Below are 23,999 nucleotides of genomic sequence, written 5' to 3'. Positions count from 1 at the left end.
AGGTGACATGCCTTCCCAGTTCTGACTTTGGAGCAATGCTGTTTCAAGCACCTGACAAACTGAGGCATTTTCAGAGGGGTTTTGTTTTTTTTTTTCTTGGTTGTCCTGGGTGCTCTAAGCTTGTTCCGGTCATTTGTAACCTTTGTAATCAGCTTGACTGAAGTACCTGGGGACAACGTGCAGCCCTGCTCATACATCTTGTAAAACAGAAAGTGTAGGAATTTGCCCTCAATCCACAGCACAGATACTTTGTTGCCCTCCACTTTTTCCTGCAATCTCTCACTTCTTTTGTTCTCACACCTTAATAAAACCTTCTAGTGTTTTCTAAACCTCTGCTTATCCTGAGCAGAAAGCCGCCTTTGTGTCAAGTAACAGGCAGTTTGCAATCTGGCCTCTTGTCTTTATGAAACTAATTGGAGATTTTTGTCGGACGTCTCGCAGAGGAAAAGCTTTCAGAGGACTTGCTCCCCGATCGTAGCGATACAGGGTTGGATGCCAAGGTCTCCAACCTGCTGTGAAGGTGCTTTTTGTGCTTTTGTCCTTTTTGTAGGTGCATCAGGGTTATCTTTTTTTGGGTCCTCTTTTTTTATTTTTTTTTCTTCTTATTTGTTTGTTTTGGGTTTGTTCCCCCCCGCCTCCCCCCCCAGGACTTTACCCCCCCTCTATCCACTGTCCCTCTTTGCTCCTGTTTGATTTACCTGGAAATAACAACAGCATGATTCCTCAAATCCAGTAAGTTGAGAAGGAAACCCGATCTCTAATTAAGTCATCCCTGGAGGCAAGGACAATGAAAGCTTGAACTCCCTCACAAAGAAGTCACCTGTGCCAAGGAGCTTAAGCACACTTTGAAATGGCAGACTGGCACAGAGAGCAGTGCAGCCACCTTCCTCAGGGGCTGGAGAAGGGAGGCGGACTTTTGACTGAGTCTTGCCCAGGGTTCAGCTGGTTTGCTTAGGGACTGATGGCTGGATTTAGGAAAGTGAAATTATACTGCTGTGAAGGTGTCACTGCTGTTACAAGTACTTCCACGCTGGAAATTTCCTTCTTTTGTTGATTTCTTTTCTTTCAGTTTTTTAAGCAGATTGTGCTGCCTAAGAATCCCTCTGCAGCAAGAGGGCTTGTTTGTAACACAGGTTACTGAAAGCAGAATACTCTTCTGTCAGATGCTTGTGTGCACACAATTCTTGCTGTAATGGTAAGTGGGCCATTCAACCAATGTTACTTGAAACTATCACGAGGGGAAATTGGTGCTGGAATGACCGATAGTATTGAGGCTGCGTATTCAATCCCAAGATGCCAACCCAGAAATCATACCTCCCTTTGAATGGCACCAAAGCCACTAAATGCCATTAGATATAACCCTGCACAAGAAGGATTAAACAGGTATGCCCTCTCCTTTCCCTGATTGAGGAAAGACAAGCATGTATCCATCCTGGGCTCCTCAGCAACGAGGTGGTCATTACTGTGGTTCAGTGTGAAGCTGTAGAAGTTGTGAATCCCCCACAGTTCAGATACCTCATCAGAAATACTGGTGTTTTTTCTTCCTTGCTTGGGTCATAAGAGGGTGAAGGAAGAAATTCCTGTCCCTGGCAGAGGACAAGTTGACCAGAGAATTGAAGCTTGAATTTTCCAGTTCTTCAGTCAAAAGATGATTAAAGAAACCTAAATGCGAGTTTAAGGGTTAGCCTGTTAGAGGAAGCTTAGCTTCAGATGGTGGTCAGGGCTAGCACGTATGAATATGTAAATCTCTACATTCATTAAAGGCAACAAAAGGGGAAAAATTATTTCTTTTGCATTGAGATATAGGGTGATTGTGTTTCAGAGGTGATGGAATACGTGACTCAGCACAATTTGAGTATTGTCTGTTGCAAAGGAAAATACTCTGAACTAAAGCTATCCATTAAGTTCATAGCAGCATATTTTACTGCAAAGAGCGGGAGCCTGAAGCAGAAGGGGCTGAAAGAATTCTCAACTGGGTGGAAACATACCACTTTGTGTGTACTTTTCATACCCCTTGGTCTCATTTTCAATCATGCTGTATGTCTCCTGTAATCTTTTGGGGCGGCCAGACACGCATATCAGAAGTGATGTGATGTAATGCCTCTTCCCCACATGAATGCAACTAGATCACTGGGATCAGGAAATTCAGCAGTGCCTTGGGACCCTTGCCCCACTGCTGTCAGACTGAGCAGTGCCCTAGCAGACCTTTCTGCTGCCCTTGCAGAGGGCAGACTTCCAGCATGATTCATGCAGTGCGAAGGAGGATCAGGCAAGAATTAATTTGTATTGCTCAAGAAATACCAATGAGGATCTTATTGTTCTAGGCAGTGTGCAGCCTTATAATCAAAACTGTCATCCAAAGGCCTACAGTAACGTCAGGGGGACCATGATAAGAATAATCCTGAGATATGCTTGAAGAGCCTTAAGAAATGTAGGTTCTATCTACAGAATATCTGATACTAAAAAGTTATATTTGACCTTGTATAAAACATCTGGTCTGTAGATGTTTAATGTATGAACCTGAGGTCTGTGCACAGTTATTGTGAAGTCTGTGAGCTTGTGCAGTTTCTGACCCACTGCAAACTTCTCATTCCCTGGCCATGTAGAAAGAAATAAATGTAGGACAACAGCACCAAGAGAACAGATAGTAAAACCTCCTGTGTCATCCCTGACTTTGTGAAGTGGTGAAAAGGGACATGGTAAAGTTCATAATGAAATCCATAGCTGACTTCACCAAAACTAGAATTGATAAGCTCTAGCTTACCAGTTGTAGTCTGTAGACGTAAAATCTGTTTGAATCTATAAACCAACAATTCTACTGCATGGATCTTTAGGGAAAAAAAAAAAGCCATGTTAAATGCAAAGGTGAAAAGAGTGCAAAAACAGAAGAGCCCTAAACTACCTTTGCAAAGCACTTTTGGGCTGCTTGACATTGCTTTACTGTAAAGAGATGGGGATTTCTGGAGTTCCCAACCGAGGCAGTAGAAAGAAGTGCTCCTTTACTGACTGTGACAGGAGCATGCTTAATCTTTGCTATAAAGTGTTAAAAGTACTCTCAGGATTTGACCATCAAAAACTGTATTCAAAATTGTCACTGATGCAGAAAGGTTACAGATATATTCACAGCTAGGGACAAGGTTTAAAAATGCTTTGATTTCATTTTCCTTGGGCTGAGGAAAGGGGAGATGATTTCTAATGATTATTTTAAAAAATCCCAGTAGGGCTTTCTTTGGATGGCTGATCCAGCAGTTTGCCTGTTATTGGCATTGGAGATGAACTCAGTCCTGTAGGCTCTGCCTCCTGTGCTCTTAGTGTCTGCACACGAAATATAGTGACTCAGCCCTTGCTGGCAGACAGAAAGTCCATATGTAGTTGCTGTATGTGAATTAGGGAAGTTGTTGTATTCAGTTTCTTTATCTGTGTGCAATGGGGAGATGCAAGAGACTTTTGAGACCTTTCTCTTCCTCTCTCAGGTTTCTCATCCAACTAAGTTAATGATGAACAGTGCAGCAAAAGTAGGTGATCTCCCGTCTTCTCTCCCTTCTCTGACACTGAACTGAAAACATGGATTCTTTTAGGAGGCTTTTGATTGAGAGAGAAAACATGAAAACAGAGAGGAAGTCTGTCAGAGTTAGATCAATTTGCCCAAACAGCTCAGTTTTTCAGCTGACAGCATTTTAGCACTCAGAGGGGAGTTGTCAAAATCTCTCTACAGGCAGTCATGTCCTTCATGGTGAGACATACCTTATATTATCTTGCAAAGAATGAAGAAAAGAAAAAAAAAAAAAAAAAGAAGATGAAGTGGCTTAGATTGCTTTCTTTTAGGCCATGAAGAAAAAAATCCACCCTTGTTTCATTTCTTCATCAAATAATCTAATGTTAATCTTGTTTGCTGCTTGATCAGTCACTTTGAGATGGAGTCTGTCCCCTCTTGCAGCATCCTGCTGCTGCACCACAGCTGAAGCTTGGCAGGAAGCAGAGCCAGGCAGGCTGTACTGCCTGTCTCAAGGCTCCTGTGGCAGATCAAAAGAAGTGATTAATGCAGTTAGGGTGCACTGACCCACTCAGAAAACAAATTACTCATCTCTTTGCACTTTTCTAATGAGAGCAGTTGATAAAAATACCTGTAATGAAGAAGATTGCTCTGGTGCTTTATTGTTTGGCAGTCTTTTCAGGGCTGCAGTCACAGTGAGGAATAGTCACAGAAACCCATGGAAGATAGGAGTTAAGGTTTGAATGGTATGTTGGCCACATGGCGATGGAAGATAGAGTTGATTAAGCTGGACAAGAGGATGCATGTCGGGAGCCAAAGAGGCAGACCTGTGTGATGAGATTGTTTCTTGGAGGGTTGCAATCATAAGTGCCTGGAGAGAGGGTGTAGAAGGTGAGAGGAGCTGGGGTCTCACCTGATCAGGAGGTGGTAGAGGAGAAAAAGAGAGGATCCCAGCAGAGGTATAGGCAATACTGGAGACATAAAATGCGGGGATGGAGACCGTGTTACACATGCGGAGATACAAAGGTTGGAAAATAAAGACACAATTGGAAGGGACATCTGCTATAGGCTATCACAAATGGAAGAAAGCAAGAGTGACAAATTCTTGGACCACATCACACAATATTTGAAACCACGAGACACTTCAATTACCGTCTCTAGGCTGGTGACTCACAGATCTACCTGTCTACTTCGGACATGTCTCCTACCTCGCAATCCACCATCTCAGCTGATTTCTCTGACAACCCCCCTAGATGCTTTGCCACTGAAATTTAGGCTCAGCATGGCAGCCTGATTCCTTCTTCTCCCCCACCGCTCCCCTTTCTGCATGAACAAGAGTGGCATAAGTAACAGAATGACAGGGCTGCGTCCTAAATGTTGCCTGCAAGGAGCGAGTGTGCTGTAACGCATTTGGCTTTCATTAAAACCCTTGACCTGGAGTTGTGAGACATAGCTCTCTAAATTATGCTGGCAGGTGGATTAAAAGCTGTCTGAAAGGCACTGAAGGAAGGTTTCAATTGGTGGGAGTCTCCCTGGGGCAAGGGGAGAGTCTGGTGTGGGGATGGAGGGGACGTCCAGATACAATGCCACTACTGTTCCCGGGTGCAGTTTTATGTTACGTTTAAACTGATAGCTGTCACCATCCCACCCCGGCTCCTTTATTCTTGCCCTTTCTTTTGCATCAGATCTGGCACTGTTGCCACAGCAGCCTGAATTGGTTCTGCTCATTGAGCCACTGGAAAACTAGTAATTATTGTTTTCAGTGGGTCGTTTTCCATCAGATCATCTCTAGCTGGCTCTGTTCTTGCTTTAATTGCCAGATTTGCTGCAAGAGAGGGGATGGGAATGCCTGGCCATGTCACAGGGGAGAGAAGTCTGCTGTGAAATGGCTTAGCTGGTAACACAAGGCTATATCTAAGAGAGATTGAGGAAACAAGAAACATGGGTGATAGCGAGAGCACAGCAGCAAAGAGCAGGTCCTGAGGGAGCTCAGATGGGGAAAAAAGAGCAAGCAGCAGGGAAAAAAATAAGGTATAGTCATCTCAGGCAGGGAGGCAGCAGGATTCCTTCCCCTCAAAGGGAAAACTGAGACAAAATCTTCTGACAATGAGATTTATTGCTCAGTGTCTGATAGTGAGAGGAGGTAGACAGCCCAAAGGAGACACCTTTCAGAACAGTATAAGGAACAATCTTGCCTCTGCAAGAGATGGACTGAATGGCTTTGGCTACATTTCCCCCAAAAAACTCTTTCTAATTTTTCCATCCCAAGTCTTTTCAGCCACACCCGATGCAGAACAAGCTGGGCTTGACCCACTAAGGAGGTTGGTAACATCCTGTTTGACTTTTGGGACAAGAGCAGAGAAAGGACAGCAGAAGCTGGCACAACACTTTTCACAGCAGATTAAATCTCTGAGAGATGGCCAAGGAAACCTCCCTTTGCTGTATTCACCATTGCCTAAACCTGCTTTGGGTGGCTTGTGGTTACCAATATTTGTCATCTGCTTCAGGGCTCTGAGGACTGCGTTGGTCCAGTTCCCTCCATTTCCTCTGCATCAAAATCCTTCTCTTTTTGCCCCATGTTTTTCAGTGCAGGTGACTGGTAAATTATATTTCACAGGACAGTGAGCATGTCTGGGAGGGAAGGAAAAATACAACATGTTGTGTTTCTGGAGAGAGACACACACTGGGGAGAAAAACTCAAAAAATGTGCAGCCCTGAGGTCAGCTCCCTGCCTTGGGCACTGGGGAAAGCCAGATTTGGATACAGCCTTCTTTTATGTGCTGCCATTTGGGGGTAAGATAGGAGGTCTTTAATTACAATGGCATGGGTGAAATATTTCCTGTGTATTTTAGTTCTTCTTCCCAGCCCTTATACCAAACTCTCATACCACAGGGGAGATTCTGGGATGTGCACTGGAGGATGCAGAGCATCACTGGAGACAAAGTGCTTCTAAATTTAGTGTTTTAAGTCCTTAACAAAAGGATGAGGTCCATCTAAACACAAAACACAAATTACGGTGTTTGCACATCAAAATAAGGAATCTTGGTGTGACTTGAAGAAGCTTACTCATGAGTCCTAAATGCTGCTTGGAAAATACATGTCTGCCACTGGGAAAATCCTCCAATTGCTTCAGCTACTGTAATACTCAGACAGTTTTTAATCCATTCCTTTGGCATTATTTTTGTCCTTATTTTAGCCTGTAGCTCAAACCTAGCCTAGTCCTCCCAGGTAATGGCTGTCACAAGAGGGACAGTTTGATCATCAGAAAGGTTTCATTTCCTCCTTCTCACTGTTAGGGCTGTTGTTTGTTGTGACAAACTGAAAACAGTAGTAGTACTTCCTCAGGAAAGTCTAGTCCATTTGATTACACTTTCTGTTCACACAAGCACACTGCCAGGCACTGCTTTTGGATTTGCATTTAATCTAAAACATGAGATGCGCGTGACAAGGTCTTTGCCAAACATTTCCACAGCTCGCCTCTTTCCCTGCATTCTTTATTGAACTTTCTTCCTTGACTCCAAGGTTTTCTTTGCATTTGGCAGCCCCATTGACTGAGGCTGAAGCTTGCTTTGGTCAGTACTGGGGAGTTCAGCCCCAAACTTGGGACAGGGAGGTGAGAGCACACCTCTTGCTTCTCATCTGCAAATGAGTTCCTTTTGAGTTTTCCTGTTGACCCCTCTCTTTTAAAGGCAGAAAAACAAAATGAATGGGCAACCAAAGCAGGGCTTTTTCCAGAAAAAAGCCCGGTCGTGCATCCCCCTACATTCAGACTTGAAACATGAGGACATAACGCTGGCATTTAAAAAAAGCTACTATTTTATATACTTCTCTAGGCAGCTTCAAAAGAAATGTGTAACTAAACAACATAAAATGTTCCAATATTAACTTCCGTCAAGAACAGCATGGGAGAGGAGACATTTGCTTGATATGCTGGCTTTGCACAGGAGCCCTCTCCTCGTTGTGGATGGAAGGCTCTCTGACAGCGCCCACTGAGGCTGCTGGTGTTGGTAGCCTCCATTTTCAGCAGGCAGACGTGACCAGTTCCTGTGTGGCAGCCACGCTTGTGTCTATCCTGCTTTTCCTGCCGCAGTTGCTTTAAGCTTTCAATGTTTCCCAGTATGAAATAAGAGAGGCAAAATGGCAAGAGAGCAGAGATAATGTAGCCAGAGAGTTCCCGTTGGAAAAGAGGGTTTTCTTGTAGTCAGAAGCATCCACAGCTTCGAGGGAAGGACAGGGAAATGACCCTGGGAGGGAGGGAAAAAGCGAGAGCGGGTAGGTTGCTGCTACCCTAAGGAGTTAAAAGGGCACAGAAAGATGAAAGGGAGATGTGCAGATGAAAGAGAGATACTCCATAAAAGGCCATGAATAAATGAAGCGGTGGACAGAATCAGTGCTAACTCTGACATGTCTGAGGTAGAGAATGGCTTTATAAAAGCTTTATTTAAAAAGAAAGCTCTTAATGCAAATGGAAAAGGCTGGGCAGTGAGGAAATGATGTTTTGTAAAGATAGTCATTAATGGAAGGCAGAAAAAATGGCTGCTGGGAGAAGTCTGAATATATGCCGAGGAATAGGCCTGAATGAAATTTGTTTAATGGCGTGTCAAAGGAGAGTGTTTGCAAACCCACCAGCTTTTTAATTTCTCTTTCCATATGGTTTTATATATGCCTACGTATTATGGGATTCAAAAAGACTCATGAAGGGAGACAGAAGGGCAAGAAAAAGATGTACTGACTTTGGAAATAAAAGAGTATGAGAGAGATGATCCTAGAAACTGCAGTCCAACTAAGTGAAGTAGTCTTCTGTTAGATAATAAATTAGATTTTTGAAAAGGTCCTGTTAACGTTTAGAGAATTACAGAAATGTGGCCAAAAAGTAATGTTGTATTTTGCAGATCAGATCATCACAGACAAACTGGACTGCTTTTAAAAATTAATATTTTCAGCTACATGGCAAAAAAGGTCACAGCATGAAAAGAATACTTTATCTGTAAAGATACTAGTAAAATTGTCAGTATGTTTTCCAAGACTTTTCCTTAGAATATGTATTTAGCGTACCTAGTGTGTGCCTACCCCATTGCGATAAGAAAAGTAGAATTTTATGAAGAACTGAAATCAAAGTCTGAGGAATTGATGTGGAGTTTTATGGGTATTGACTCATTAGTGATCCAAGCAAGTGGACTAACTTAGGAGGGAATAAATCCGTGGAGGTGTCTGCATTCAGAGGTGCAGACAACAAAGGGTGTAGGAGAGGCAGTACCTGGGAACATGGGTCATCAGAGATACCAGCATGAAATTGAATTAAATCCTCTGCATGAAAGGCTAGCTAGGTTGTCTGAGAAGGATCTTGAGTACTGGTGAACCTGTGGAAGACAAAGCATGATAAAGGAGGCTGGAAAATGGGTAGAAATCTCAGTAATCCGACATGACAGCAAAAAAATGTATTGCAGTGATCGCCTCTGGATAAGGATAGCAAAGAAAGGGGACTCTCACCCCTTGAGAACAAAGACTTTGAAGCATGTTTGTTTAAAAAAATATATCTCCTGGTGGCTGCTCGTTGCTGCTGAGGAAACTGAGTCAGTCATGGGGCAGAACTGTGATTTAGGTGCACAACTGTCCATACAAATCTTGGTACCATAGGCACTGAACAAAGGAGCAGTAGCAAAAAGAGAGAACCATCCATTCTGGTGATTCTAGTTATCTTGATGGCATCACCAGTTTTAGGAGACAAGTAATCAGATGTTTAGGAGGTCTCTCATTGTATGTTTTAAAATTCTTATTTTTAGTCTAGTAGATGTTGGTGTTTTTTTTCTTAGCTTTTCGGGGTTTTGAATCATTGAGTTTTCCATTCAGGTTTTCTCTGTGACAGTGTACAGGAAAACTCTCAGGTAAAAACTGAGCAAGGGCCAGGCAGAAAGGTTTCCCGTGTGCATACATGAAAACAGGAGTTGTGCTCTAGAAAAATCAAATGTCACCGGCACTGGTAACTTGCACAGGATCAGGAAGGAGGCCTGCCCTGTTAGATGCTACAAACAGTGGGTGTGTTTCTAAAAAGGATCAGAGGGAAATGGTTTTAACAGATACACAGGTGAGATTGCTTTGTTGCAACTTTTCTGGTTAGTCCATGCATTCGCAGATTTTTTTCTGTAGTTTTATATCATTGCATCTGTAGATGACTAAATCACTTAGGGGCAGATTTTTGAAGATATGTGGGTGTTTATTTTCTGTCTGTGAGCATCCAGATCCCTTTTAAAAAAATAGTAAGAAAAAAATCCCTTAGGCCAAGCTATTATGTTTCTTTCAGTCTTCAGAAAATATTTTCTTTTTTCTTCCAAGTTATGGGCTTTTTAAAATGTGTTGCATCTCTCATGTGTCAGACCTGAAAATAATGGCCAGTCAAGCCACTTTTTCTAATTCAGAAACACCTTTCTTGTTCCCTCTACCTGAGGGGGACCATGTCACCAGATAGATTTTCAAGGTCATATCCATATTTTGCTACCAAAATTGTTGCTACCAAACATGCTTTTTTTCACGTTGTCACAGCACATGCCTAGGGCTGCTATGAAGACAGGCAATTTGTGGCTGCTTGTGTCACACTTACTGTTTGCCCTGTCTCACCTGAGATGGTTTTGATAGCACAACCTTAGCTAGTACATACAAAATTGGCAACTTCATCAAATGTTACTTTGATGATTATGTTTGATTGCTGTTTACTTTTTTACCTGGGAGCCGGCTGCAGAAACAGCAGATGGCTATAGGCAGGGTGGGATCTGGAGAGGGCCATGCAAGCTGTTATAATACGAGGCATGGTGAACTTCCCATCAGCAACAGAGACATCTTGACCTTTGGTATTTTGTCAGAAGTCTACTCTTTTTTTTTTTTTAATAACTAAAAGACAAGGTGCAATTTTCTTTGGAGAATCCTTCAAAATTCAGTAAAGAACTGACACCAGGCATTTCCACTCCAATAAGCACAGGTACCAGGCCAGCATTAGTTAGGACGTGGGCAGCTCTTCAATTCGAAGAGCAGTCAAACAAATAAGCTCATGGGTTTATAGGGTTGTGTGTGTAGATATGGAAGTATGGCAGCTGGAGAGAGGGTAAGAGAGGCCAGGTCCCACCTACTGGTGCTGCCCCATTGTCAGCTCAGACCCAATGTGCAGAGAAAACAGCTGAAGGATTGGAGAGACAGGTGTTGAGTGTTTCTGCAATCTTTTCTTTTTTTTTTTTTTTTTTTACCAAGGCTCTCACTTCCCACTTTTCAAGTGCTTTTCTGCAGCAGCTGGAACTAAAGAGGAGGAGATAGGAGTCATTTCATTCCTAGAGCTGGGGCTTGCAGTAGGCATCTGAAAGCGCAAAACTCACTCAAAAAGGACTGGGAGTTGGCCTCACTCGGCAAAGCTTGTTCTGTCAGTCTTTGTTATCAAGTTGAGCTGCACCAGTATAATCAGTCTCAGAATCTTTCATAGGTCCGTTAGGTAAAATACAGGTCTTTAATAGAATCAGTAGCAGAACTTGTAATACTGTTAAAGCCAGGAGTACCGTGTGCTTGTGTATCAGTTCCATTGCCAGGCCTTGATTCGAACACCTCCCCTTGCCCTCCTTCCCTCAATTCTCTCAGAGGTCAACACTGCCAATAATATTAAAATCAAAGCAAAAATGTGACTCTGTTGATTAATAAGATTTATAAGGTGTCCTGTTTCTGAATGTGTCACTGAGGACTCAGCAGTAGAAAGCCTTTGTTACTCAAATGGGAAGACTCTGATGAGTCTGAAGAACACCTCAGCTGGCATTTGTGCCCAGAATGTAAATCACAACAATTATTCACATCGCTTTTTCATAGAAGGAATATTAAAACCCAAATTTTGATTTATTAGCAGTGTCAGAAGTGTACAGTATAACCGAAGTCAAGTTAGATTTCTTTTTTTTTTGAAGTACTGTGTTTTGCATCAGCAGCAAGTAGATAAAAGCTTAGTGTAACTTGTTTCATTTATCACTAGAGAGCATTTGAGGCTACTGCTTCCTCCATATAAGGTAAAAGCTTTTATAAAACATTAATAATTTTCCATCGTTATTACTGATTTGTAATGAATGTCTAGACAAACTCACGGATGTTTTGTAGTCTTTTATATACTGTACATGTATCTTTGTTAGCCTAGCCCTTTAAGCTTACAGAGTCATTCTTTTTTGGTTTTGGGATTACTTGGTCCCAAGAAGACCAGGTGATTAAAAAAAATACAAAAGAAGCAAAAAAACCCCCACCCAAAACCCATGTGTTAGCAGTGGGTCCGTAGGGCAAAAAAGACCACCAGGCTCCTGGATTACATTAGGCAGAGTGTTGCCAGCAGGTCAAGGGAGGTGATCTTGCCCTTCTACTCAGCTCTGGTGAGACAGATCAGAATGTTGGGTCCTGTGCTGGGCTACCTAGTGCAAGAGAAACAGGGACTTACTGGAGCCAGTCCAGCAAAGGGCTGCAAGCAATTAAGGGATTGAAGCATCTCTGTGTGGGGAGAAGCTGAGAGAGCTGGGACTGCCCAGCCAGGATCAGATCATCCAGGAGATCTTACTGGTGAGTATAAATATGTGATGAGGGGAAATAAAGAAGATGGAGCCAGGCTCTTCTTAGAGGCAGATAGTGGAAAAGCTTTTTTTTTTTATTATTTTTTTTTTTTCATATGAGGGTGGCCAAGCACTGGTACAGATTGCCCAGAGAGGTTGTGGAGTCTCCATCCTTGGAAATACTAAAAATGAGATTGGACACTTGCTATGGGCTCTTGTAGCCCTTGGGATGGATTAGGTGATTTCCAGAGTTCCCTGCCAACCTCAGCTCTTTAACATTTCTGTGGTATCTTTGATGCAGCAAATGTTGAGACTGTTCTATGGTTATAAGGGCACTGATCCTGCACATTGAGCAGCTTGGAGGGAGTGCAGACCGTCTGCCTGTTTCTACTGCAGAACCAAGCAGCTCTTAAATGATGACTTGTGCACACTAATGACACCAAATGGATTTTTAACATGTAAACGAGAAGAGGAAAGCAGAGTAACTCGTTATTAGCTATGGGTTTGCCTGAAGCAGATTTCCCATGTTAAAGCACTTAAAAGCAAATACAGAATTTATGATGTGTCAGTAGATTTTAAATCTGAATTACGTCCAGTTGCTGTAATGGCTAATAATGCAAATTATCTGAGTCACCCTCAGTGTAAGGCAGTAAGTATAACCTGCCCATTCAGACACACTTCTTTTTTTTTTTTTTTTTTTTTTTTTTTTCCCCTCCCCTTTCCCATTAATATTTTATCTCCCTGAAGAGATGTTTTCAACATATTATGTGCACCCGCATACTGTGCTTGTGGTATTCCTGGATGTCATTACAAAGAAGCCTGCAGACTGTATCGCTGCTCCGCTGCCTGTGACGCTAGCTTGGAAATTGCTTGGAGCAACAACAGCAAGTGTCAACAGGGAGCTGTATTAATTATTTGGAATGTGTCTCATAAGAGGAATCAACTGCTTTTATTGCAGAGCGAATATTACTTGAAACGGGAAGGTTACCCTAACTGTTATAATAATCTATGTGTCATTAACTTTCCATGTTTAGAAAAAGAGATTAACAACCCTGTTGTTACAGTAAATAGATGAATTGAAACAAAATGTTTTTATTATAAATAGAAGTTTCTCGATGTAGTTATCTTCAAATTGCTGGAGAAGAATTGGGTCTTAGCAACTCTGAAACTGCATGGTGGTGTAGGGAGCCAAAAAAGCTTCCACTGAGGTGAAAGCAATGCTGAGTTCCAAAAAATTATATTTGCATCTTCTGCAGGTGGGACAAACAGGTGGAACTGTGCTTCATCCCGTGCTTCCTTTAAAAACTGCTTTGACATAGAAAGGCTTTCTTCCCTCTTGGAGTGAGATGAACAGATTGAAGGGGCTTGTGTGAAGTCAGTCATCTTCTATAGCATATGGCCTTTCAAGAGAACATGGTGCAACATGTATGTGGTGGTGGTAAAGCAGGTATAGCAGAAGTTCAGCAGAGTACCCATGTCTGCAAGGAAAAAGCGAAAGAGATGGGAGTGTTTTCAGCTTTTCATCAGATGTCTGCACAAAATGGAAGTTCCTTGTGAAGAATGCACAATAGAACAAAATGCTTCAAAACATGTTCTTAATCCGGTGCCATAAAAATGCTGTGCATTTGATTATAGCCCTGATAGATCTCTGTAGGAAACAGCGGAACTAAACCACTTATTTGTCCACAGGGCAGGCTCACCATGGGCAGGTTTCCTACATTGCCCCACCGATCCACCTCGATTCGGATCTGGAGAGACCGCCATCCAAGGGTGAGTCAGTGAGACAGCCTCCATTCACGTGCATTGTGAACCAGCCGTAGGTGTGGGTACATGTCACTCACTTGTTCATAGAGCCTCCATGAAAAGATTATCACCCTCCATCCAAGGACACTCCGAGGGGCAAATTAATTCCCACAGGAGAGGCGTATGACGGGCGGCCATGTCCTATGCGTCCCATTACATAGCTTTGAACATACCATCACTTCACAAGCTATTTTGCTCTCCCCACGAGTTTACTCTTGCAGGGCCAGTATACCTTACATCCTACCCTCTGTCCTGCACCTGTCCTTCCTAACAGCAGTAGCAAGGCACAGGGAGCCGATGGCAGAATGCAGAAGGGGAGTTTTCAGCTGCCCCTCAGATGAATAAAGGGTACAGAAGGCATTGTGCAGTGGTTCAAGCCTGAATTCAGTCCTCATTGCTGTTGCTTGAGGTTTTTTCTTGACTCAGTAGAGGATGACTGTAGAGGATGACTCAAATATTAGAGCTGATTGCCCTTGGGAGTGATGCTAGTAGCTAGTATGTATGTAGGAAGTCCAGAACAGCCCTGCTAAAATGGGTGCTTCTCTTAAATGACACAGATAAAGCAATATGAATGTAAGCTGTTGATTTCTCTGTCCCAGCTGGAGGATCATCCCCTGGCTGCGCTGTGCTGAGCCCCCAGTGTTTGCTTTTGTGGCCTGGGGAAGTGAGCTTGGCCCCAGAGCAAGCATATGTGCTGGTGCAGACTTCTTACACCTCCCTTTGCTCCTTTTAGTTAAGTTGTCAATATTCATGTAGGATATCAAAATTACCAGCTTGTTCTTCTTGGAATAGATAATAGCAAAGCTAAAATCAAACAGGAATATGAAGGAATTTTTTGGTCAACTCTGTAAATGTATACAAATGTCAAACACAGGGAATATTGTGGAAGAAGAGAAAGGGAAGAAGAGGACAGCCAAAATGTGATAGCTTAGGGGTGCACTATAGCTTAGATATGTGGAGGTTTTTCCGTTCTCCAACTCTCCAAAGGGTGCTACAGTGGCAGAAAGGGTACCAGGTTGACCTTTGTACTGATTGTCACCATTCTGCCACAACACTGTAAGGCTGTTGGTGTGTGTCTGTGTCCACACTTGTTTCTCTAACTGCTCTTAACTGAAAAATACAACGTGCTAGCGCAAAATTAATCTGGATAGACACACTTTCATTATGGCATATGAAGAAAGCTGTCTTCTCAATCTCTCTTTTTTATGCATCTTTAATAATCTGGGAGACAGAAAAACCTTTGTGTTGGTGAATTGCAGCTACAACTGCAAACCTTGTTCCTCCAAATGGCCCAAGGGCTTTGAGGGCTAAAGAAAAGCATAGTGTTAGTGCTCTTGGCATGAAAGTCTCCTTCAGTTTTGAGTGAGCTTTTCCACCAGCATCCATGTGGTTAGGTTCTGTAACTTGATCTTAAATGAACTTAAACTTGAGCTTAAATTTTATTTGCTGAGTATTTTCCCTTTGAACTTGTGATTGTGTGTTTTGCTTAGATGATGCAATAACAAAAATTAAGGAGTTGAGTCCTGCTGCACAGAATCAGCCTCAGCATTATCATTCCATGGCTGTTCCTCTTGCACCTCTGCAAGGTGAAACCATGTGGTGGTGGAACTTGGTTGTGAGGATGCCAGATTCACAGTCTTCTCTCCCAGTCTAGTCTTGCCGTGATTCAGGCTGGTTGAGTACAATTTCCTGGCAGTCCACAACCTCCATACAGCTTTGGGTGAGCTACCTTGAAATTTAACACAGGCATCTGAGATCATCAGCTTCTAAGTCACTTGAAAACCTCCAGTTCTGTGGTAACATTTACTACCTTGCTTTTATAGCAGAGCACTCCAGTAAGGCAGAGACAGCTATGCCTTCTGGGACCTTCTGGCTCTAGTTTGTCATTGATGAATCAGAGCTAACTTAGAATAGGTCAGTGTAAATCCTTGCCCTGGGGTCTGGAGCAGCCTATGGAAGACTCAAGGATGCTGGAACAGCAGCAGCCAAAGAAGCTGTGGTTTGCTTTCTGCAAGAAAAAAGAGCCAAAGACTCAACAAAAATCTCCAGTGATCTGGTGTTCACGAGGGCATAGCTTCTTCGGCAAGATAAATGGCAGTGCCACCGGGAGCGGGGCAAAGTGGGTCAGGCAGAACAGTTGCAGTGCTTGCAGAGAAGGTAAAATGGAGTTTTTCCAACACAAACTGCTGCATTAACTGCTTTCACCAGGGCCTCCACTCTCCTGGCTGACAGATATTAAAGAAGGAACTGCTTAGGGTAGAAGGGCTGAAGTTACTGCTGCTGTGCATTGGTAAAAGGGCTTGAATACCATTATGTCACTTAATAGGAGAGAGCCAGGGAGGAAGCCAGCTCTGGAGGCATTAATCTATTATTAGCTGGTGACTATAGGCTATTAAAAATCTAATAATTGGTACTGTCTCCTGGAGGAAGAGCAAGGCTTTCCTCTGGCCCTGGCATGTGGGACGTGTAGCTTTACTTATTTACCTGCTGCCTCATTTCTAGGCTCAGAATCCAAAATCCATTAGAGTATTGTAATAATATTGTATGCCTTTTTCTAAGTATGTTAGGCTTACTTTTTTGTTGTAGTTGTTTGGCTGCTTTTTCTGACACCTTAGGACATGCTGAGATCATGTTTCAAGCTTCATCCCATAACCGCAGGAACTGTTTTAAACAAAGGAGTCAAAAATACCTATCCTGAAGCTCTTGTTATTCCTCCACAATTCCTGTAGCTGGAACTCTAAAAACAGAGCAGCATTATGACAGTCGTCATAAACCACTAATGCTTTTGTCTGCTCCTTTGGTGCTCTTCATTTCCCCTCTGCATTACCCCTCACAGTAAGCTGAACACCAGGAGCAGCTCAATGTTGCACTTAAAGTGGCAAAAAGAAGCAGCCACCGTACAGTTTTAATTGTAATTAATGGAAAGAGAGCCTGGGTAGTGCTACAGAATCATCTTTCCTTCCTGTATTATCAAAAAAAGATACAGCTTTAGTGCTCCTGTGGGTCTGCGCAGTTACAATTCTCAGCTGACAGATTTATTTGTAACTGCCTCTTCTTTCTCCTTTTTAAAAATTTTATCACTGGTGACATTTACACACATTGTTTATGCATGCAAGGAGTTTTTTACCTGCCTTTCAGAGTCCTGATGCTAGCAGTGAATAGAGTGTGAACTCCAGTAGTTTACTAGCACATCAGTGTCACCGTGCATTACTGGGTAATTGCTCTGAGCCACTGCTCTGTACAGCCAACCAGTAATGACACTGTACAACACTTAATGGAAATGAAGCCCTGAATCAGCATTTTTTCATGAAAACACTTCTTATTCCCCACTCTCTAATTTGAGGCTGTTTTAAAATTAGGTCTGTATATGAAGCACTGTTAACCATTATTTTTACACTTCCTTGCGGTCCAGCAATCTGGGTGTGATCACATGATTTTTATGCAAGTGTTTACATCTTCTGTGTACAGAATAATTCCAGGGATAGCTGATACCTTAGGTTGTGATCTCACAGACTGAAGATTAAGCCTATGTTTCGGAATGGATCACTGGTTCCTGACAATAGCAAGGAGTTTCATAGATGAGAGTGACACTGATACTCTGGCTTAGAAAGGGATTTTATGGAATTATCATATATAGCAATAAATTAAATTTAGCATTTGTACTCAAATTCTGCCAGATGCTAAAAAAACAGTAAAGAAGTGAATTAAACTCACCGAGTATGCACACTGAAATTATTTATAAAGCTGTAGAGAAACAGATTTTAGCATATATGTGGAATCATATTAAATGTGAAATGTATGCCTGGTGTTTAAACCTGGGCAGACTGAGAAACTCTCCTCCCCTGTTGAGCTGATGTTTTGGAAAGGTTTCCTTTAAAGCTGAAGCTCAAAGAGTAGTAATCTTAGAGATTGTAATGCTCAAAGACAGTATGTTTCCAAAACATTAACTGAAAAGCAAAACTGTGTATTGGTCCCCAGTTCTCGAAATAAATAACAAATGAAGGAGGCACAGAAAGTTCTCACCCTTCTGTGCAGATTTCTCTAGCCAGGGATGTTGTTTTGGCCCCAGTTAAGGCACTGTGGAAGGTTTTCCTATAAACCTCAGTTATTAGGTTCATGTTCCATAAACACAGAATCTGGCCCTACACCTCTCCCTGACTGCAAATCAGGGAGACAGAGAGAGGTTTTGCTGGATTTGCCCCTTTCTTCTCCATTTTAGTGGCATGTCTCTTTGTGCTTGCTTTCTTCAAAACTGGATCCATTCTACCATTTTTCTGCCCCTTTACATTTGCAGTGTCTGAGGGAGAATCATTCCTGAACATTAGCAACCCTATGAAATCTTATTACCTAAAATAGAGAAGGTTTTTGTAAGTATGCATTCTGGATCTTTTTTTTTTTTTTCTTTTTTTTTCTTTTTCCTCTCCCAAAGGTCCCAGAGAGGGTCGATGCCTTTGCAGATGATGTAGGGGATCTGACAGCTGGGCTTATTGCACAGCCCCCGTCCTCCTTCCCAGGTCCAGAGAAAGGGGAGCGCTGGGCAGCGAGGCCCAGTGGCATTCCTTGCCTTAATTCAAGCTGACACACAGGGTCGCGTATCCCGTGCTCGACAGACCCTGAGACACCAGCTTGCCTGCCTCTCCCTCCCCAGGCCCAGCGCTGTGAGAGAGGTGCTGCATGGGAGCTCCTGCTCTAAGCTGATGTTGGACAGGCATCTTCTTATTTCCAGGCTGGGGAAGTCATTCTTTCAGCTCAAGGGTCCTTTACAGTGTCCTTCTGCTGCTCTCTGAGGTCCTGCTTTTACTCATCCTGCTCCTTCCCTTTGGAGTTAGTTACAGCTATGGGTTTCCAGCTCCTTAAGGCAGTATTATTTTCCTGATATCCTTCATATGGAAGAGCCTAAGGGAGAGGCTAATTGAATACCTTTAAGCAAAAAGGATCATGCACTGGATGCTATTTGTGGTTTCCTGTTGTCAGGACCCTTATTCCCTTTTTCCCTATGGAATTCTGGGATGCTGTATAGTGTCCTGCTCTTCCTTGGTCATATACAGGGTTTTCTTCTTTGCTTTTGCTCAGTCTTTTCTTCAAGGTTAACATCTCTCAGCGCTTCTTTTTGGCTGCCCTGAGCCCACCAGAGTATCTCGCTCACTCACTCTGACATGGGGTTTGCATGCTCATTGCAGCAAGCCAGCAACGTTCTGTCATCTCATGGGGCTTTTCTGGCAAAGAGAGTAAAAGAGGCATGCAGGTAACTGGTATTAAATGGAATACCAGTTGGATGGGAGATGACAATTCACCATACCTACATGGTCAGTGGAAAGGTTTTGCAGTGGCTAGAAGCTTCACATATACAGTGAATTTGAAGCTGCCTTGCTTTGAAGTCTATAGAGATCTGTTCGCTGGGTTCTCTTGCTGTTTGTTTACTTTTCATTTGAGTTCTGTATTTTTTTGTGATGGTCAGCCTCATTCCAGGCTGGGTATGAGTCTTCGAATGGCTCAGTATTGGGAGTTGGGGTTTGGGCAGATACAGGAATGTATTGCCAGGTATGGAGCTTGTTTGGGTTGTGAAAACGGTGGAGGGATGGGTGAGTTCTGATACGAGGATGCAATGCTATTCTAAGTTTTATCCAGAGCTCTCTGAAAATCTGTCATTGTGACTCAGATATGTACCAAAATGTCCACCCTTCTGGACTACACTGATTTCCCTGAAGCAGGCAGCTGCTTTGAACATGGGCCATGCTCTGCATTTATTAATTCCTCATTAGGTATTATGGGTGGTGATAACCAGCATCATAACCAGAGTAGCCAGAGCTCCTGGAAATCTTGCAGCCAGCCTGTAGTCCTCCTGTTGTGCTTGTTAACATCAGCGAGGTCCCACATTATGTCCTGTAGGTATTCCAAGTCAGAAAGAGTTAATTGCATGCCATTCGCAGTTTTTGTTTTTACTATGGTGTTGAACTGTTGCTCTTATTTCTTTGGAATGTGTGTTTTCACTGCAGAGGAGCACCTCGGGGCATTGCTGTTTATTTATAAGATAACAGCGTTTGCTCTAGCAGAAAGCTGGAGCTAACGAAGTCTCTCAAGGAGGAGTGCTAAATCCTGTGTGCTGGTGGAAACTGTTCAAAGTATTTACACTTGAAAATATTTAAGGACTGGGGAGGGGAGGGGGGAAAGGGGAGGAATAGTCTGAACGATATTTAACACCTTTCGCATTATTCCTAGCCATCCGGAAAAAAAAGGAAGAAAAGGCACTTTTTAAGTAGCTTTTTTTACCAGCTAGCTAGTGCCTCGTAAAGGAGTTTTGCTATGGAGATCAGCATGAACAGTGATTTAAAGATGCCTTGAAATGTTATTCTTTGTAGGCTGTTTGAAGCTACCGTATGACCTGATAAGCTCAAAATGGACAAAGACATGCACCCAGGAGATTCTTTTGGACAGTGGGTTTCATTTTCCGCTGTACTGAGTTTTGCCGCTCGCCATCAGTGGAGGAAGTTTTCACCCACCTGACAGTGGCAACAGCTGGAAAGTAGAGTCAGCTATGGTGGTGCACCCTCAAGCATCACTAATCTAAAGTGAATGTCCTATTACCAGCTTGAAAAAAAGCTGTTGAACCAGTTCAGTGTGGAAATAAGAGTGCAGTGCTGCATACAGCGTGAGACCCTTCTTGAACTTTTGTTTTTTTCCCCTTTTCTGGCAGACTAATTTTTGGCTACACTTCTCTTTTTGAAATATTTATAGGGCAAATAACTGTTTTAAATGAGCAGATGGGGGAGACATAAGACAAGCTGTTAAATTAATAAACATGTGTGGTGCTTTATCAGTAAGGGAGCCCATTTTGGCATTTCTTCTGGATGATTTGTATGGCCTATCACCATTGCACCTGGTGCAGGGACAAGAAATGGGCACTTAATAACCAAACAATGTGCAAACTCCTTCCATTATAACTTCATTATGTCAGATATAATCATCTATAACTAGATGTCAAATACATAATTTATGTCCAGCTCCCCTGTGGAATAGTGGGCATATGAATGAATGGCCCCATTAATGGGAAGGAGCTTTTACTGTAACTTTTCCCCTCTTGGTACATAGTCCATTTTGTCATCTGGTATTAATTCTGAATAATTTCAGGGCTACAGAAAAATGCCTGTTATATTTATATTTGTGTAATGGGAGAAGATGGCAAATAAATCATATGAGAGATCAAATTTCAGGTTCAGTGATTTCCTAAGCCATGCGCCTGTGTAGAAGAGAATAGGATTGGTCTGCAGTGCTTTGATTAGAGAGGCATAACAGGCCTTCATTTTACCCATCCAGAGATACTAAAAAGGTGCACGATGTGGGGTAACACTTCCTACGGGAGCGCTCTGCCACAAAGAGCTTAGCCCCTGGAAAGCCTTGGTGTGCCACTGCAGTTGTGCTGCCTGCATCCTTTGCTGGCTGTTGTGTCTTCTGTCACCCTGTGCCGTATGGGCCCTGTTTATAGAAGTGCTCCGTGATGTAAGTGAAGTGTGCCATCATCAAGTGGAAGGATATGAGAACCATGTTTTTCTAGAGGAGTCCTCTAGATGAGTTGGAGTTTGACAGCAGTTCTCTAGTGGAGGACTTGTGTACATTCACAAAAAGGTACAAATTCGAAGGATCAGGTTGGTGTAGGATCCTTTATGAAATGCCTTTTATACTTTTTTTTTTTTTTTTTTTTTTTTTTTTTTTTTTTTTTTTTTTTTTTTTTTTTTTTTTTTTTTTTTTTTTTTTTTTTTTTTTTTTTTTTTTTTTTTTTTTTTTTTTTTAGTATATGGCCTTTTTTAGGGGTTAAAACCCTGATGGGGAGCAACTCTACTGTAAATCTGGAAGACAGTTTGTTAGCACTACAGGTAGGAAGTCATCTCTGATATAGCACTCCTGGTATATTAGCAGTATTTTGCTACTTTGTGGGAAAACATGTTTTGTTCTGCTGCAACTACAAGGGGGTAGTATTTGTGTTATTCTTCCTCTGTTATAAACCTGGATGAAAAAAATTATCTAGTTAACACCGTTTTTAATAGTAGATAACTTCTTAGGGTCTGATAGAGTTTCCTGTTGCCAGTACACAGTGATTTTAAGACTAGATTATGAATGGTATATTTACCTAACAAAATATTAACCTTTCCTAGTCTTGTGATGTGGATTTCTGAGTGGCACGCATACTGAAATATTTGCAGTGCTAGAATATCCTGTTACATCTATAGCATCTTCTCCTGGAAGACGTTAATTCTTTTCATTTTTTTATGATCATTTTTTCAGTTAGTCTTTTCGTCATGCCTCCTAATTAGAGGGAGGGTGTTTGAAAAGGCCAGTTGAATCTGGCAAATTAACAAACATTTATGAGGACTGGTGCCCCAGCCAGGAGTTTGGCTACTCAGACCATGGGACTCACTTTGAGAACCATGAGTTAGTGAGCAGGCTTACCGTGCTCTCGTTGGTGTTCATCACCAGTACGTGTCTAGAAAGGCAGGCAGATGATTTCCCATACAAGCAAATCATGTTAGGCTCAGACATACTACTGTTGACAGCACTGAGTCGGAGACTTTTGTGTTCATTTGATGGCTCTTCAGTTGTGCAGTGAGATTTTCTGCAGGTAAGCAGGTTTTTGTACAGCACTTGGCTCTTGTAATAATTTTGTGTTTGATCAGAAATTGTTGGAAATGAGAGATTTCCACCAGAGACAGTGATCTGATGCTTTCTAAAATGTCTGCGTTTAGAGCCTGTTTTGGCCCCTGAATTCCCTTAAAGTGGATTGTTGAATTTTAATTCTTTCCTTTGGGTATTGTTCTTTTTAAGGAATTCTAGTGATAACGATGTAATCCATTCAGAAGGAATTTTATACCTGTGAACTGTGTACCTCACTCCTAAAAACTGTTTGGAAATCCGAGCCTTAATAAATGCATACTAAATACTGATTTACTGATATACATTATGGAGCCCCTTGCTAACATTATAACTTGGCTCCCTCGTAAGACGGCCTCATGCTTGAAGACTTTCAGCCAAGTAAATTTGGCTTGATAACTGCAATGTTTGCTCAGAAGACAAGGACTGCTATCCTCTGGCTCCAAATGGTTTGTTACTGCCTTCAAATTGGCTTGAGGTAGTTAATTCTCCCTGAAAACTCACGGGAAGCAGTATTTGAAAGATCTAATTGCCATTGAGAAGATATATTAAGGTTGATTAAATGTAATTATATGGGTTAGAGGGCCAGCGTGCATGAATGTGCAGCAGCCATGGAGCTCTTGCCCAAAGGACTTTCAGGGATGGAGAGAAACAGCTGGACTTGAGGCAAGGAGAAGGCTTTGCCCTTACCCAGCTGGGGATTTTGGGTTTTTTTGCAGATAGGTACAGGGGAAGTCTTATAGAGGGCTCTGGATTAAGCATGCTAATTTGTAGCGTGTTTCACTGCAGCTGGGGGGGTTTTTTGGAGAAAATTGCTTGAGTTTTCTTCATTAAAAACTGACCACAACTGTGGATGGTCTCATGGCAGTCTTCTCTTTAGATTTTCTATAAGTCCTGGTTTCATCTTTATCTCATTACGAGCATTGCTTTCCGCAGATTGTGTGTGTATGTCTGTATTATGCCCACAAATTTAGAAGTAGGTTTGCAGCAAAATATACTGTTACTGAGTAAACAATTACATTTCAGTTTCTGGAATAAAAGGGAATGTGTGCCCATAAATCTTCTAAATAATCTGTGTTGGAGAGTAAAAAGAAGATGAGGTTTCTAAATTCATGAAGGCCCTTCACAGTGGAATCCTGTGTGCCACTGAAGTGTAACAAGCTTATTTATATTTTATTGTGCTTCTAGATCAAGCTGCATTATTATGGGCTGCATTCCCTTGACACTGTAGCTGTTGCTAAGGAAGAGGTACATTATGTTAATATTTTGTGATCATAACTATGCAAGCTGGGTTATGTGTGTTGAAGAAGTTAGGTGGGGGGAAAATGAAGTTAATGCAGCATTTTGATTGGAGCCTCTGCAGATTGTTGCTCACATTTCGAAGCAGAAGATAAGCTTGAATTTGAGAATTCATACAGAAAATGGGAGAAAACCAAACATTTGAAAGAATTTGTTTACTAAACTTTAAAATTGCTCAGCAGGAAGAATCTGGAACCATTGCTGCT

At 42.2% G+C, this 23,999-nt stretch overlaps 1 protein-coding gene across 24 annotated transcripts in view; it reads left to right on the top strand.

Annotated features, from left to right (window-relative positions):
* The window catches only part of ADGRL3 (adhesion G protein-coupled receptor L3), a 525,110-nt gene that overhangs the window by 360,431 nt on the left and 140,680 nt on the right, over window positions 1-23,999 (top strand). For 23 of the 24 annotated variants that reach the window (XM_027899091.1, XM_027899095.1, XM_027899078.1 and 20 more), the window contains one exon: window positions 13,738-13,818. The exons of the other annotated variant lie outside the window; for it this stretch is intronic. In XM_027899091.1, coding sequence (XP_027754892.1) covers window positions 13,738-13,818 — 81 coding nt within the window. The remainder of the gene's footprint in view (window positions 1-13,737; window positions 13,819-23,999) is intronic. 24 annotated transcript variants of the gene reach the window in all.

This window comes from Empidonax traillii, unplaced genomic scaffold, assembly GCF_003031625.1.
Source record: "Empidonax traillii isolate 1590-97213 ecotype Southwest subspecies unplaced genomic scaffold, ASM303162v1 scaffold637:size711352, whole genome shotgun sequence".
NCBI lineage: Eukaryota > Metazoa > Chordata > Aves > Passeriformes > Tyrannidae > Empidonax > Empidonax traillii.
This window is presented reverse-complemented; position numbering and strand designations above follow the sequence as displayed.